General features: G+C 36.2%; 3 protein-coding genes across 7 annotated transcripts; 2 read left to right on the plus strand and 1 right to left on the minus strand.

Moving 5' to 3' along the window:
* Window positions 1-1,785: 1,785 nt before the first annotated feature.
* On the plus strand, window positions 1,786-8,903 carry LOC18105897 (uncharacterized). 3 transcript variants are annotated; one of them, XM_024585903.2, is made up of 10 exons: window positions 1,786-1,961; window positions 2,413-2,678; window positions 2,821-2,957; window positions 3,192-3,236; window positions 3,318-3,371; window positions 3,972-4,076; window positions 4,184-4,387; window positions 4,566-4,651; window positions 5,468-6,477; window positions 6,618-8,903. In XM_024585903.2, the coding sequence occupies exons 2-10, from the start codon at window positions 2,498-2,500 to the stop codon at window positions 6,857-6,859; spliced, it is 2,064 nt and encodes a 687-aa protein (XP_024441671.1). In that variant the 5' UTR covers window positions 1,786-1,961; window positions 2,413-2,497; the 3' UTR covers window positions 6,860-8,903. The 3 variants fall into 3 exon arrangements, with proteins under 3 accessions (XP_024441671.1, XP_052303553.1, XP_006374614.2); XM_052447593.1 differs by having other exon boundaries at window positions 2,524-2,678; XM_006374552.3 differs by having other exon boundaries at window positions 1,787-1,961; window positions 2,432-2,678.
* On the plus strand, window positions 8,031-8,777 carry LOC7454521 (uncharacterized). Its single transcript, XM_002321890.4, has one exon. It carries the CDS (start codon window positions 8,031-8,033, stop codon window positions 8,775-8,777), a length of 747 nt encoding a protein of 248 aa, XP_002321926.1.
* Window positions 8,904-9,202: 299 nt separating the features above from the next.
* On the minus strand, window positions 9,203-13,552 carry LOC7454522 (SKP1-like protein 21). 3 transcript variants are annotated; one of them, XM_024585905.2, is made up of 11 exons: window positions 13,250-13,552; window positions 12,523-12,623; window positions 12,374-12,419; window positions 11,733-11,954; window positions 11,285-11,476; window positions 11,097-11,207; window positions 10,824-10,902; window positions 10,488-10,591; window positions 10,174-10,322; window positions 9,830-9,957; window positions 9,203-9,589 (listed from the first exon to the last, which is right to left on the minus strand). In XM_024585905.2, the coding sequence occupies exons 3-11, from the start codon at window positions 12,407-12,409 to the stop codon at window positions 9,573-9,575; spliced, it is 1,038 nt and encodes a 345-aa protein (XP_024441673.1). In that variant the 5' UTR covers window positions 12,410-12,419; window positions 12,523-12,623; window positions 13,250-13,552; the 3' UTR covers window positions 9,203-9,572. The 3 variants fall into 3 exon arrangements, with proteins under 3 accessions (XP_024441673.1, XP_002322481.2, XP_024441672.1); XM_002322445.4 differs by lacking the exon at window positions 12,523-12,623; XM_024585904.2 differs by having other exon boundaries at window positions 12,374-12,623; window positions 13,250-13,551.
* Window positions 13,553-13,737: the final 185 nt, after the last annotated feature.

Raw genomic sequence — 13,737 nt, forward strand, 5'->3', positions numbered from 1 at the left:
GGTGCATGAGATGTGTCCGCGATCTTATAGTGGTGCATGCGATGTATCTCATTGGCCAAACATATTGTTCCATCATGTCATTAGAAGTGTCGTCTCGTCCTCTTTCTCATGGTGTGACACGTCGTGGTGATTGATGAATGGTTTTTCAGTGGTGGTTGTTTCTTTTTCTTTTCCTTCTTGCTTTTCACTCTTTCCCAGCAAAACCGCCGCACACACCTATCTTCTTTTTCGTTTCGTTTCTTAATTTAGTCCTTAGGTTTTTTATTGTTTATTTTAGTCCTTGGCCTTTTGGGAAAGTTTTTGATGTTATTAATTTCATCATTGAATCAAAATTTGTCATTGGTTATTGTTTCCGATTCGGTCCTTCTTCATTTGAATTCTAATTTTCTTCCCGACTCTTTTTTAAAAGTTTTGTTGTTTTTAATTTCATCATTCAATCAAAGTTATTATTTTATTTTATTTCAATTTAGCCCTCATTATTTTGATTTCCTTTTCTTTTTATTAAAGTTTTGTTCTTTTCAATTTATCACTCTAATGTTAATTTTTTTGACGCACTTTAATTTATTTTTTTATTTTGATTCTCAGATTTTTTATGCCCTCATTCTTTTAATTATATTTTTTGTGGTATATATGTTTTTCCCAGTTTCATCATTTGATGTTTGATTTGTTACGGATTGAGTTTTGTAGCTTTTATTTTTATTTTTCATCCTGCTAATCTAGTGACACGGGTCATGAGTTTTAAGAGCTGGTACAATTAGAGATTCATTTTTTTTGAAAAAAATGTTTTGTTTTGTATTTAATTTTTGAATGCTTTATTTTTATTTTATGTTGATGAGCTTTATTTTATAAAAAAAATTATTATTTTGAAATAATATTTATGATATATTCGAACTTGCATAATTTTTTTTATTCACTCAGTTTCATGTATGTTTATATTTCTATTATATTTTATTTATTTTCATAAACAAATTTGGTTGGCACAAATGAATAAATGTCTCATTTTGCGATATTAAATATCTTGATCTACATTCATCCATCACTTTTTCTAGTCTTTTTTAGTTGTTGTTAATAATGTTTTTTGTTTATTTATATTGTTGATTATCGATTTATTGTTTTGATTATAATTTTTTATTATTAAAATGATGTTATTTTAATTTTTTTTAAAGAAAAATAAATCTTGAAACACAAATAATCTGTCCAATCCATGATGGGCTTGGACCGGGTTTTTATAACTTTGCCAAAATCCAATGTTAAACCCATCATCATCGAGGCCCAATGTTTTACATAATTGAAGGGTCCATTGGGCTCCTCCATCACGTGGATGATCTCATTCAATTCTCATTTTCTCTAGACCCCACGTGAGTTCGAAAGTTTCCCAAGTCACGGTCATGTCGTTCGTTAATGGGTAAACTTCATTGTCGTCCTTATAATTTATCAACGCTCTATTTCTACAATCAAAGTTTCAGGAATTGCCGCAATCCCCATATGAACTAATTTCATTCATGAAAATACCTTAAACTTTGACTTGACACAAGTGTGGCTAGAATATTTATAAACCTATATTATGTACCTTAAAACATACGATTGAGACTTGTAGAAACAATAAGGATGAAATTGAAAGAAGTTAGATTATAGGAGCATAGGTGAAAAAGTAATAAACATATAGGACCTAAAATATACATTATTAATCCTGTATGAATTCTTTAATGAATTTAAAGGTGTTTTGCTGGAGTGCTTACTTGGAAAGAAAAGGGTTCCATTTTTGCCTCATATATATATATATACACGTATAAGAGTTGGGTTTTCTCACTTACATTTCTCTCCCTGGAAACTCTCTCTCACTTTTTTTTCCTCTTTGATTTTTTTGTGTTATTGGTCGATCATCATCTCCATCAACTTTCCTGTTCTCTATCCCGCCGAATCCAAATCTCTCTGATCTCTATCCGTCTCTCTTTTACTGGGTACGTCACCATCAACAACCCATCTCAGATCACATAAAGCACGCAGTTTTTTTTAAGGGAAAAAGGCCTTTTTTGTGTGTTTAATTTCTGTTATACCGTTTAGCTGTTAAAAACCTGAATTCTGAATGGTGGGTTATCGTCAAAATGCAGATACAAGGCATCCTGTTTTGAATTTTCCATGCTGTCCTTTTGTTTTTATAATTTTTATGGTGATCTGGTACTGAATATATGTTGATCTTGCTTGTTTTGGAGCAATCCTTTATGTATTTCTGTTCTAGAGTTGAATAGTCTCTTGCAGTTTGAAAATTTTTTAATCTTTATGTGTTTCTATGGAAAGTTTGCTGTTAATGTTATTGAAATGGAAATATGATTATTGTTTTTCCTTCCTTTTTTTTTCTGATTTTGAGATCACTTTCCTTTTCATTTTGGTAAATTGAGAATTTCGAATCAGTTCTTTTTTTTTTGTGCAGTGGCTTCCAGTGGACTGTTAGGTGGTTTGGTTTTAGCCCTTTTAGTGTAGCTGTGTGCACATATAAATGCCAGTTGTGACACCTGTGAACAGTATTACTGATGTGATGAGACCAGAGGAGGGGAATGATTCTTCTCTGGATACATTCATCAGGGATGCCATTGGGAGACAGCCTCTTCTTTCTTTTTCGAGGCCAAATGATAAGCCTGTTCAGTGGATCCAATTACTCAATGCTCTCGATCAGCCAGGTACTAAAATATGTCTAAATGAATTGTAAGTGAAAAAGAATGCCTCTTCATTCAGTTGCTGGGTTTTTGGGTTGAGGTTGGCATATGACCTTATGTGACATTGAAGCCATGCAATTGATTTCCTTGGCTTTCGTTTTTGCAGACTACCCAGGTTGGCCTTTGCTCACTCCTTTGAAGGTGCAGATGCAAAAATGCAGCAAGTGTTCCCGAGAATTTTGTTCTTCCATTAACTATAGAAGACACTTGCGTGTTCACCATAGGTTAAAAAGACTTGATAAGGTTTAATTCATTTCTCTTGCAGAAATGCTCATTCTTTTGTTTGTGCATGGCTGCTTTAACTTTTTTTCACATTTTGTAACTTGAGAATCTGGTGTTCCTTGTAGTTATATGTCTGCTTGATGTTCAGTACTGATTATGTTGATTTTTCACATTGAATAGTTTCTTTTATAACTATTCTCTTGTTAATTTACATGCTATAAATTCCTCTGAAATATGTTGTACTTCACCTTGTAGGATTCTGGCAAAAACAGGGACATGTTAGGAGCATTTTGGGATAAGGTGAAGTATCTCCCCCTCCTTGGGTAGTTTTGGCTGAACCCATCTCTTTTTACAGAATTTTAAATCTTCTAATTTTTTCAGCTTTCTGAGGATGAGGCAAAGGAAATATTATCATTCAAGGATGTGACTTTGGAGGTATTCTATTGGTTCCTCATCTGTCTGTTTAAAGGGATATGTTTTACAGTTTTATAAATAATTAAACATGAATTGTCTATGAAGATTCCTCATCTGTGCTTTCAATAATAGGTTTAGCTTGTGTATCTGATGTTGGCAGCATGCTATATTCTGTTTGAAACATGCACTGTACATTTGTCTGTTTGATATGCTTAGTGTGATTGATACCACACAGAGGGTGTCTAGTTCCCAATTTTAGTTATTTGATGTTGCAAAATGCTCATCAAATGCTAAGATGTCATTCAAAAATGTTTCTGTGAAAATTTCTTATGCTGCCAATAACAAATTTAAAAACCTTTCTCCCCTTTTACTTTGTCGAGATTAGTTTCTTCAGTTTTGTTGGATGTTTTAATGTAGCTAGCAGAAATGATAGTGAATTTGGATTCCAGTTGAATTATTGATATTAGCTGCTGACTGTCTTTATTTGTCCCATATTTTTATATGTTGACTAATAAGCATCTGGAGTAGGAATCTTTACCTTTTCCTTACAATAAAATGTTCATTGTCATTCTATAATCATTTTGTAAGCATTTTCTCCACTTTTCCTTAATTACTTACTAGGAAGTTCCAGGGTCTTCGATTATAAAGTCATTGACGACAGTTATTCGGAAACCAGTGATTTCTTCGCTTACTCAATCTTGTTGGAGAGCTGGTTCTGCCCTTTTGGTAAGGGGGCATCCTTTCCTTGTCATTGTTTTTCCTCTGGATTTTATTTAGTTTTCATCTGCCATGTTATTTATCCTAAAAATGTAATGTATCCTTATTCTTGATAGGATCTTGTCCAAGGGAGGCCCTCCAGGTGTCCTTTGTCTTCTGGACGGCTATTCAGTATTCTTGATGATGCAAGTGAAAAAACGTTTCTGTGCGGAACAGCTGTATTAATACAAAAATATATTTTTGATGGCGGGGCTGGGAAGATTGGGCTTGAAACAAAGAATATAGTTGCTTGCACAAGCTTTGTGGTGGAACAGAAATTGGTATCTTTCTTTCCTTTCCTTTCATTTGTTTGGGCTCAATTACTTCCAAAGTTCCAATTATCATTAAGCATACCAGTGCTCTGGTGTTGCATTCACCAAAGCTGTTCCTTAAACACCGTTGCACTGAGTAATGTGCTGGTCTGTTTTGTTCTTGCCATTTGTGATTCTCTGTATTCAGATTAAAGCATGGCTTGCAGACAAGGATGCAGAAGCTTTGAGGTGCCAAAAGTTGCTCGTGGAGGAGGAGGAAGCCGCCCAAAGAAGGTGCACCTTATGTTCACACTTCTACATTGAATGTGTGATGCTTCTTTGTGTCTTACTTCTATTGCAAGTTTAGTTTGCTCTTGAACTTGTCTACCTTTCATTGTCATTAAAATCCATCATATCCAAATTGGAGCCATTGATGATATTAGGAAGGAAAAAATTAAGAAGGCAAGAATTAAAATAATCAGAGAAAAGCTCATGAGGAGATGTATCTTTCATGCTTTCTTGTTAGATCTTTTTTATCATTTGAATCAATGAATCTTTCCTAATGATCATTCTATAGTTTTGATTATTTGAGAGTTTGCGGACCTATTCTCAATTAAACTGGCATTTATGGTTGGAGCTACTCATAGTTTATTCTTCATGGAAATTACATGGACTCTACGCATGGGCATAACATTGGAAACATGATTAATTATTACAAGTAAAAGAATATTGAACTGCACCAGTGTAAAAAATACAGCACATAAAGTAGAATCAGATATGATAAGAGCTCATGTTTCATAAAGATTTTTCTTTGCTTGGATCCGCTGCTCTATTAAGCTCTCAAACCTATATTCTGAAAACTGGACTTTTCATTGAACTGTTAAGGGACAAGTTTAAGATTCAGCTATTCAACCATCATAGCTCAGACATTACCTCACCCAATTTCTTCATCGTTACTTCTTGACACCTTTGGAAGGGCCACTTCAATATATTAGAAGTATAAATTTCCCTTTTAGCCAAAAACTTGACTTTTTCTGTGTGTTGTTCTGTGGGGGTTCAAAAACTTGACTCTTGAATTGCATGGACATATTTTAATTCCTAAATTTGTAGGCTGGCTGAACTCTTGGAAAGGAAGAGGCAGAAAAAACTGAGGCACAAAGAACAGAAAGCGAAGGAGCAAAGGCAAGACGAGAAGGTCGATGTTAAGGAGTGTATTGATGACACTCTGGAGGCTGTGCCTCAAGCTGAACAATCTTGCCCCTTGGCTATATCTGATTCTGATACGCTTGGTTCAGAGACCCTGCCAGATGATGTCCCCTCATCTCTTGAACCCTTACTACTACCAAGAACAGATGAAGATGTTGATTTGGAAAATCAGATAGTGCATGGTGGTGAACGGTCAAAGTTACAAGGAAATAGTCATAGGCATATGGTTGTTACTCGATGGCATGCTCCTTCAAGATCACAACGGAATAGTCTGTCAAATGTTTTCCATGCAAGTCAAAATTCTCAAGCTCCAAAACCTGGCGCCATGGAGAAGCATGGAATTCAAAGGGATTTTAAGCCTGGGCCCATGGTCAATGGCAATAGAAAGTGGAGCCAAAAACCTAAACCAGAATATTATGGGGAGTGTCTTAAAGCTAGAGTAAAAAAGGAAGTAATAACTGAACCAGAGCATGAGAAGAAGGGGGAGGTTCTGATTGGCTCTATATCTGTCACTCTTGGAAATTGTAGCCATGATGAAAGTAACAACTTGGATGGAGCCCAGGATGATTGCCTTGTAGAGCATGAAATTTCAAAGAAGAAAAATGTGCAGGAGAAGCACAACAGACCTGATTCTGTTCAATGTGGCATGAATCGGCCAACAGTAAAGCTTTGGAGGCCTGTTAGTCGAAATGGAACAAAAGGTCTAATACTAGTTGAGAATGGCAATAGAAAATGCCAACCCGATGGCATTGATGGTAAGGTTGAGGATCAGATCTTGTTCAATAACAGCTCTCTAAGATCATGTGCCATGGATGATAGCTTTGGTGGGATGGAGAATGGTTCTCCACTGGGGGATCTTAACCGAGGAGGCTTGCAGTTCTCAAGCCATGAAGCAAAGGCTTTTCTTGCAGAGAGTAAGTTCAACTTTTTTTGCAGTTGCACGTATTATAGTCCTTTTCCGACCATAACATGTCATCACTCTGCTCTTATATGTTCATAGTTTAAGTTGCTTGGCTCTTCTCACACTTGTCTGATTGACTATATTATCATGTAGGGTGGAAGCGGGCCATTGCTGCTGAACATGTGAAATTGGCTCTATCCCCAGACTATCAAGTTGCTGCAAATCATTCATTGGATATTAGAAAGCAAGACGTCATTGGCAGTGCAGAAAATCAGTTGGTTGATGTGGAGGCACAAGAGTCATCAACTGCTGGAGCTGCTAAAGCCAAGTGTAAAACAAAGCCTGATAAGGGTGTCAAGTTAAAGTATATACCTAAACAAAGATCCATCACTTAATATAAGATTGACAAGAGAAAGGGTTTTTTTATTTTATTTTACAGAGGTGCACAGTTTAATCATCGCTGTATTCTTAGCAGAGGTTGCAGTTTTACTGATGGTTCTGTCAGAAATTTGAAGACAGGTTTTGCCGGAAAGTCCTTTTTTGCTATTCCGCCATTTTTTTCCCCTTCGTCATAGGATATTCTACTTAGGTATTTTTGGAGAAATAGTCCAAATTTTTGTGTAATAAATTTGGTTTTCTTGGCATTGCAAAGTTCGGGGTTCTTATTTTCATCGATTCAGCAGAAAATGGAACCTGAATGTAGACTAGCGAACATAGCTTTTATTCATTTTTGGCCATTGGTCATTAGCTGGTATGTAGGCTTGTTCAGGTGATTTTTGATACATCACTTCACTTTTGGTTAATCTCACGTTAATCCTTCTGGTTTGGTTAGAAACAAGTTCGTTTCAATTAGAAAATTTTATAAAATACATTACGTTTCAAAACCTGATTTAAGAATTGAACATTTGATAAGGTAGAGAGTGCTTGCTCACGAAGTTATCACTCCATAAATCTTTTTTTTTTCTTTTCAAAAGAGATGAACTTTGTGGGTGTGGGCCTCTTACCCCCCCGATCTCGTATCATTCTCTATTAAAATCAAAGTTGCCATGGCTTCAAACCCTTTATTTTGATTTTAGTAGTAAAGGTGTCTGTGGATCCATGAAAGAAATTACTGTCGTATTCATTCTTGATGAGTTTCTATATATCATGCACAGCTGAGCTACAGCTCTTGTATTTATTTTTTGGGGTTTTCTCGTTGGCTGCACCAGCGGCATCACCACGACAGAAAAGAAAAACACTGCCAAGCACTGAAACTTCGGTTTTTGCATGGGTAAGAACCAAGAACTCAAACAGTGACAATCCCAAATCTGAAGCCTTAAGAACTGCTACCACGTTGACCAAGAATATACCACACCCACAATTCCCACACCAACACAAGCCACGTTTTCTACTTATCCTCCTTAAGCTCCTCACAAACTGCCACTTGTACACTCTCCTTGCCTCATATCTATTTACTAGATCGAATATCCTCTCCTCTTAAATTTCACTCCTCTGATTCAACTCTCCATTTCTTTTCCTCTCTCAATACTGTACACAAAATTGCAAATTAGCCAAAACTAGAACAAAATGTCAGGTGGTGTTGGTCCAACATGTAATGACATAAGCCTTCCAAACGAAAGAGAACAAGAACAGAAGCTCCAAGAAGACCTTGCTTCCTTGAAAAACCCTAAAAGCACTACCACTTCAAAGAAAGCTGGTTTCTTGAGCTTTCGTCAACTAAATGTTCTTGCTGTTATGACTGTCTTTGCTGCGAGTGGGATGGTAAGCCCTGAAGACTTTGCATTTGTTGTCTTCTCCATCATTTACTTGTACTTTTTCTCCAAAGTTGCATTCCCGACCACCAACCCTCCTAGAGACTCTGTAGTTTTCGATCCGAAAAACAAGATTCTTCGCCTATACGTGTTTGTGGGTGCTATTATTGGACTCTTTCTCCCCATAGCATACATCTTTGAAGGCATTTTCGAGGGAGATAAAGAAGGGATCAAGGCAGCAGCGCCGCATGTTTTTCTCCTAGCAGCTCAGGTTTTCATGGAAGGAGTGGCATCTTCTGACAGGTTTTCGATCCCAATTCGTGTTTTCGTGCCTGTGTTTTATAATTCAAGGAGGATTTTCACACTTGTGGATTGGTTGAGGGATGAGATCTCAAAGGCGGAACAGGATTATGGAGGATCTACTTGGAGGCTCCATATTGGTAGAGCTCTTGCTGTGGCTAACCTGGCCTTTTGGTGCTTCAATCTTTTCGGCTTCTTGTTGCCTGTTTATATCCCTAGAGCCTTCAAGAAGTACTACTCTGGATTCAAGGTCAAGGATTAAATCTGCCATGGTTGTTGTTTCATAATTCATTAGGATGGAGTAGAAAAATAAAAATATCTTAGTTTCTACAGCTTCATATGCTGTAATTGTTTGCAATAATTAAGCAAGTGCTCCTGTATTTTTTTACTTTTGGTGTGCTAAATACTTGGCCTAATCCTAGACTGATTACTTTCTGGAAAATAAAATCTAAATGACATTTGATTTAATGATAAAAACGGTGGCGTCCGTCGTGCGGTTTCAGGCATCCGTTAGACTGGTTACTCCCACTCGTGTCACCAGACAACATCTAGGAACGAGCGGAGTCAAGGATTTGTTACATAAGCAACTATGTATCGTCAAATCTTTTTCTATAGGTTGGAGATCTTCATGAAGAAGGCGATAGGAAGCATTCTGTAAATGTGGAAAAAAATTTGAATGGCATTCAATAGAAAGAAAGAAAAAAAAATTTGTGGAAGCAATATGTTTCGAAGGTACAAGAGCCAGCCGATGAAAACAGCTGAAAGTCACAAACAAAAGCCAACAGCAGAAAAAATATAGACAATTGAGCAAATTGTGCTCAAATTGCCCACTATGAGTTCTTTTCATTTCTAATTTCTAAACTTTTCGAACATACAAGGATGCCCAGGAAGAATTTTGCATTTTTGGTGGGTCAAACAAACAATATGCTCACATGCGATACACACCAAATAACAGCCTCAATTCTTCCAGCATCTGACAGCAGCGAACCCCGTGCAGTATCTTCTCCAAAACACTCATGCTGCTGAAGGTTTTTGAAAGGGCAAGAGTATCCTCACATTATCTCCGGTCCAAACCTGTTATACATATCAAATATTGCATTAATTACATTAGAAAATCTATCAATGGATCGAGCCCTATGGAAGTCCGCTATACCATCTAGACCAAAAGATTCATGTATGCTATTCCTTTCTGTGAGGACTTGGAAAAAAATTTCACCTAACAAACTTGAGCATCCCAGACAACTTCCACTGACCAGGCCGCCAAATTACACAAGCGAATGCCCAAAAGAAACGAAAAAGAGAAGAAAAAATGACCTGAATATCTACGTAAAGATCCATTGACATTCATAGATACAAGCCTTCTTTCTGGGCCCAAAGACAATATTTCCTGCATCCTTTCTGGCCAATCCGAATTTAATCTACGAGCAAAGTCCTCAACCTCCCTGTATTATAGAAAATTAAAAGAGAAGTTGTGAATCTGAATCAGAGAGCGTAAGAATCCTCTCTCTCTTCCTAAGAAATATATAGTTTAACAAACTTTTGCAGTCTAAAATATACTGCTGTTTCAACAGTGTCAAAATTCCACATGAAATGCTGCTAGTAACAAGATACAAATTGAACTCATTGACTGAATCAGATAATCAAGCATTATAATTAACCTGTCAAGTTCCTCCATCTTTGCAGGATCTAAATCATCATCAATGCCAGCATCATCAAAGTCTTGAGAATTTGAAGTTCTACTAGGAGAGGCTGCCAAAATATCGCTAACCTCATCATTAGGGCAAGCAGAAGGGAGAGTGTCTGACTCCTAAGAAATCAACCAACAACAGCAAAGTAGCAATGAGAGAAAAGCACCCTTCACAGTGCCAATAAGATAATCATGACATGCAAAACTAAATATGACACAATTACTGCAAAGCAATTCCATGAAGCAATGAAATGTGCGAGAGAAGATTGAGAAAGAAATTGAAACCTTCTTTTGGTTTTCATTTGAATTGTTTGAGGAGGAATCTTTTGATTGATCTTTTTTTCTCCGGTTTTTCTTTTTATTCTTACTCGTTCTACACCCCTTTGAATCTGCAAATGGTAGCGCATTTGATAAGTTTCCAAAAACAGAAGATACTTTAAAAGATAACTATTTAAGTACTGATTCACTCAAACATTCATAGAAGCCATATACTGAACATGAATATCATTAAAAAGTCTGAAGCGACTGAAGAAACCTGTTGTTATCAAGTGCTATCGATTTGGTAAGAAGATGGTGCTAACCATCTTCAACAGGATAATGAAGAAACATCCACACACATACCTCCATCTGCACCATTTATAAATGATAGGAGATCCTCAACTGAGCGGTCATCTGCACGCTCCTCCTCAACCTCAACATCCTAGAACATGTGAAAAATCCATTTGCTATTATTACAAGATCCATTTGCAGGTATGAGGAATTGAATACTATAATGATTGTAGAGAAATTAAAACCACACAATTAAGAGATGCACCAACAGAAACAAAAATCAGCCAAATGATATAAATAAATAAAATGTTGTCCTTGAGAAAGCTGGAAAAAAAAAGTAACAACCTTCAATTTTTCTCTCTCTTTTAATTCTTTCCGCTTTCTTGCATATAATCGATTTAGAAGCCGGATTCGCGGATCATCAGTGATGTTTCTAAGAGGCTCCAATTTTTCTTCCTGGAAAAAACCAAATCTACATGAAAAAACACTCACACAGGCTAAGAAATAAAGCATTGACTTGTTATTGGCAACACCTCTGTGAGATCATCGGGCAAATGAAATGTTTCACGTATCTCCTCGGGAGTTTTCCCTTCAATAATTCGAGCAAGCGCACGGCTTGTAAGATCAACCAAAGGTTTCAACTGGAGGCTGTCTGCAGCAGATGTCAACTCACATAATCTTTTTGTATCCATCCGAATGAACTTTTCATCAAAAGTTTTTCGCTCCTAGAAAAAGAATGAGCAAGTAAAAATAACATTACTACTCAACTTGGCCATCCACAAGCTATCCTGTCCATCTCCCCACCCCATCCTCCAACACACACACACACACACCCACGCCAAAAAAAAAATCTAATATGAGATGATGGCATTTCTCTAATCCCTAAAAATCCAGAGTTCTGGGAAGTGATAGCATCTGAGAAAGCAGAAGAATTACAAGATCTGAAAAAGTAGAGAAGAAAATGAAAAAAACAAGTCAGACCTTATTAGAGCGACCCGGTACTTGATGAAACCGGCAGTAATCAAGTATTAAGCCCAAAATGGCAGGATTCACTCGTTGAGGAAGTGATATAGCATAATTCTTGGACGATCCCATGCCTGTTTGAATAATTTCTCGGCATATCATGGGGCAAAACATGGCTACCTCTTCTTCTACTTGTTGGATAGAACCATCAGCAGTTTGGAGCCAAATGTAAGACTTCATCTTCATACAGAAAACCCCAACAAAATTTAAGAAAGAACGCAATAAAAAGGCAAATTAAAGCTACAAATGAACAAATAAAAGAAAGGGGAAAAAAAAGAAAAGCTTGATGCCAGTACTGCGTATCCAGAAATTAAAATTCCAGCAGTTCCTTTTTCACCCAATTTTAAACAAACCTCAACTACTGAACAACCTTTATACAATCATATTTCTCAACCCTAAAAGTTTTCCAATATTCAACCTACTGCGTAACTATTCATCAAACAAACAAATTGCCAATAAAGATGCATATGTTACCAACAACAAGCCAATTAAAGAAGGAGAAATGTGATCTACATCTATACAAATCAATTTAAAAGGAACACAGAATAAAGCTAATTAAAACAGAAAAAAGACTATTTACACAACTATGTAAGACATACCTGGGGTTTCACTACAGTCATTCCAGCTTCTGACATCTGGTAAAAACTGTAAAAAACTTATTAATACTAATTGAGAGCTTGCACCTATGGTTTTAAAAACAAGAAAGAAGCGAAGGAAATAAAAGTTGTGTCCTCGTCAGAATGTTAACTTCTTCAGATGCACATAGGCTCTGTATCAATGCTTCCCAAAATGACCCTTTGTTGAATCCCAACGACATGAATATCAGCATATTCTTATCAACAAAACTTCCTTGAATCATGAAAAAAAAAAAAAAAACAAGAGAAGCAAGCATCATGTGATGTTATCTTAATTGAACAAATGGCAGTAACCAGTGAAAAGATTTACTATAAATCAAATTTCTCTCCAATTTCTTAATCTCCAGATCTTTATTAAAAAGATAACCAAGAATTCACCACAAAAAAAAAGTTGCCTAAGCTCGTCTAGAACAGGAACTTATAAAATGAAAACTATACATTCAGTAATAAAGAAAAAAACCCGTCCATTCGTCCATTTTTGTTAACGAAGGAAGCATACAAGCTTTGCCGCAATAAAAATGTAGAGAGGAAAAGGAGAAGGAGAATGTCCAACACCTAAGCTGGTGATAAATTCAATTTCATATTTTTAACAATTGCATGAAGAATCATTAAAAACAAACAGAGAGTTGCATCTCTTCCTTTCAAGAAAACTTCACTATCTGTTAAAAATAACCGAGTTCGAACTGGTGAATACAAATTCAATTTCCAACACTAAAAATCGGATACAAATAAGAAAAAAAATTCAAAATTCAATCAAAATAAGCTTCAATACAAATGGAAAGCAATAACATTCATCAATGGATTAAATTCAAGAGATGGAGAATGAAGTTTCTAGCTTACCTTGAGTGGGAGAATTCAAGAGATTATGGAAAAATATTTAGACATTTAGGGTTTTGGGTTGCATTCTTTTTCTTTTTAAAAAAGATTTTAGCTTAGGGTTTATTTTTGGTATTTAAAGATTTTTTTTTTAATTTCTGGTGTTTATTTCTCTTTCGTTGTTCTTTCTTTCTCTTTTGTTTATGGTGAGCTGCGTGTTGGGTGGTGCACGTGACTTCTATCAAGAAGATGGTCTCCCTCTCACGTGACTCCCTCTCGTTCTCTCAGTTAGTTTAGTTAGGGTTTCAACATTGTACTTTTTTGAGTTTTAACTGCAGCTGTCTGGTTTCTTACCTTAACTGGGCTTACAATTTATATGACAGCCTTGGTTCCTTCCGTTGGCCGTTGGGTTCACTTCTAACGACCGGTCCATCATCATGTTTCCATTATTACCCCTCCCAGATTTCTTATTTACGTTCTCTTGTTTTGTACGGTCGATTTGTATTTTCCTC

Source organism: Populus trichocarpa, chromosome 15 (assembly GCF_000002775.5).
Source record: "Populus trichocarpa isolate Nisqually-1 chromosome 15, P.trichocarpa_v4.1, whole genome shotgun sequence".
Lineage (NCBI taxonomy): Eukaryota > Viridiplantae > Streptophyta > Magnoliopsida > Malpighiales > Salicaceae > Populus > Populus trichocarpa.

Excerpts from the sequence above, each read along its gene's own strand:
- LOC18105897 (XM_024585903.2), top strand. The coding sequence starts at position 2,498 with ATGCCAGTTGTGACACCTGTGAACAGTATTACTGATGTGATGAGACCA. Across the intron at positions 2,958-3,191 it reads GGTTAAAAAGACTTGATAAG|GATTCTGGCAAAAACAGGGA; the intron begins GTTTAATTCATT and ends TTCACCTTGTAG. Across the intron at positions 3,372-3,971 it reads TCAAGGATGTGACTTTGGAG|GAAGTTCCAGGGTCTTCGAT; the intron begins GTATTCTATTGG and ends ATTACTTACTAG.
- LOC7454521 (XM_002321890.4), top strand. The coding sequence starts at position 8,031 with ATGTCAGGTGGTGTTGGTCCAACATGTAATGACATAAGCCTTCCAAAC.
- LOC7454522 (XM_002322445.4), bottom strand. The coding sequence starts at position 12,409 with ATGTCAGAAGCTGGAATGACTGTAGTGAAACCCCAG. Across the intron at positions 10,903-11,096 it reads AAGAGAGAGAAAAATTGAAG|GATGTTGAGGTTGAGGAGGA; the intron begins GTTGTTACTTTT and ends CACATGTTCTAG. Across the intron at positions 10,592-10,823 it reads TATAAATGGTGCAGATGGAG|ATTCAAAGGGGTGTAGAACG; the intron begins GTATGTGTGTGG and ends TACCATTTGCAG.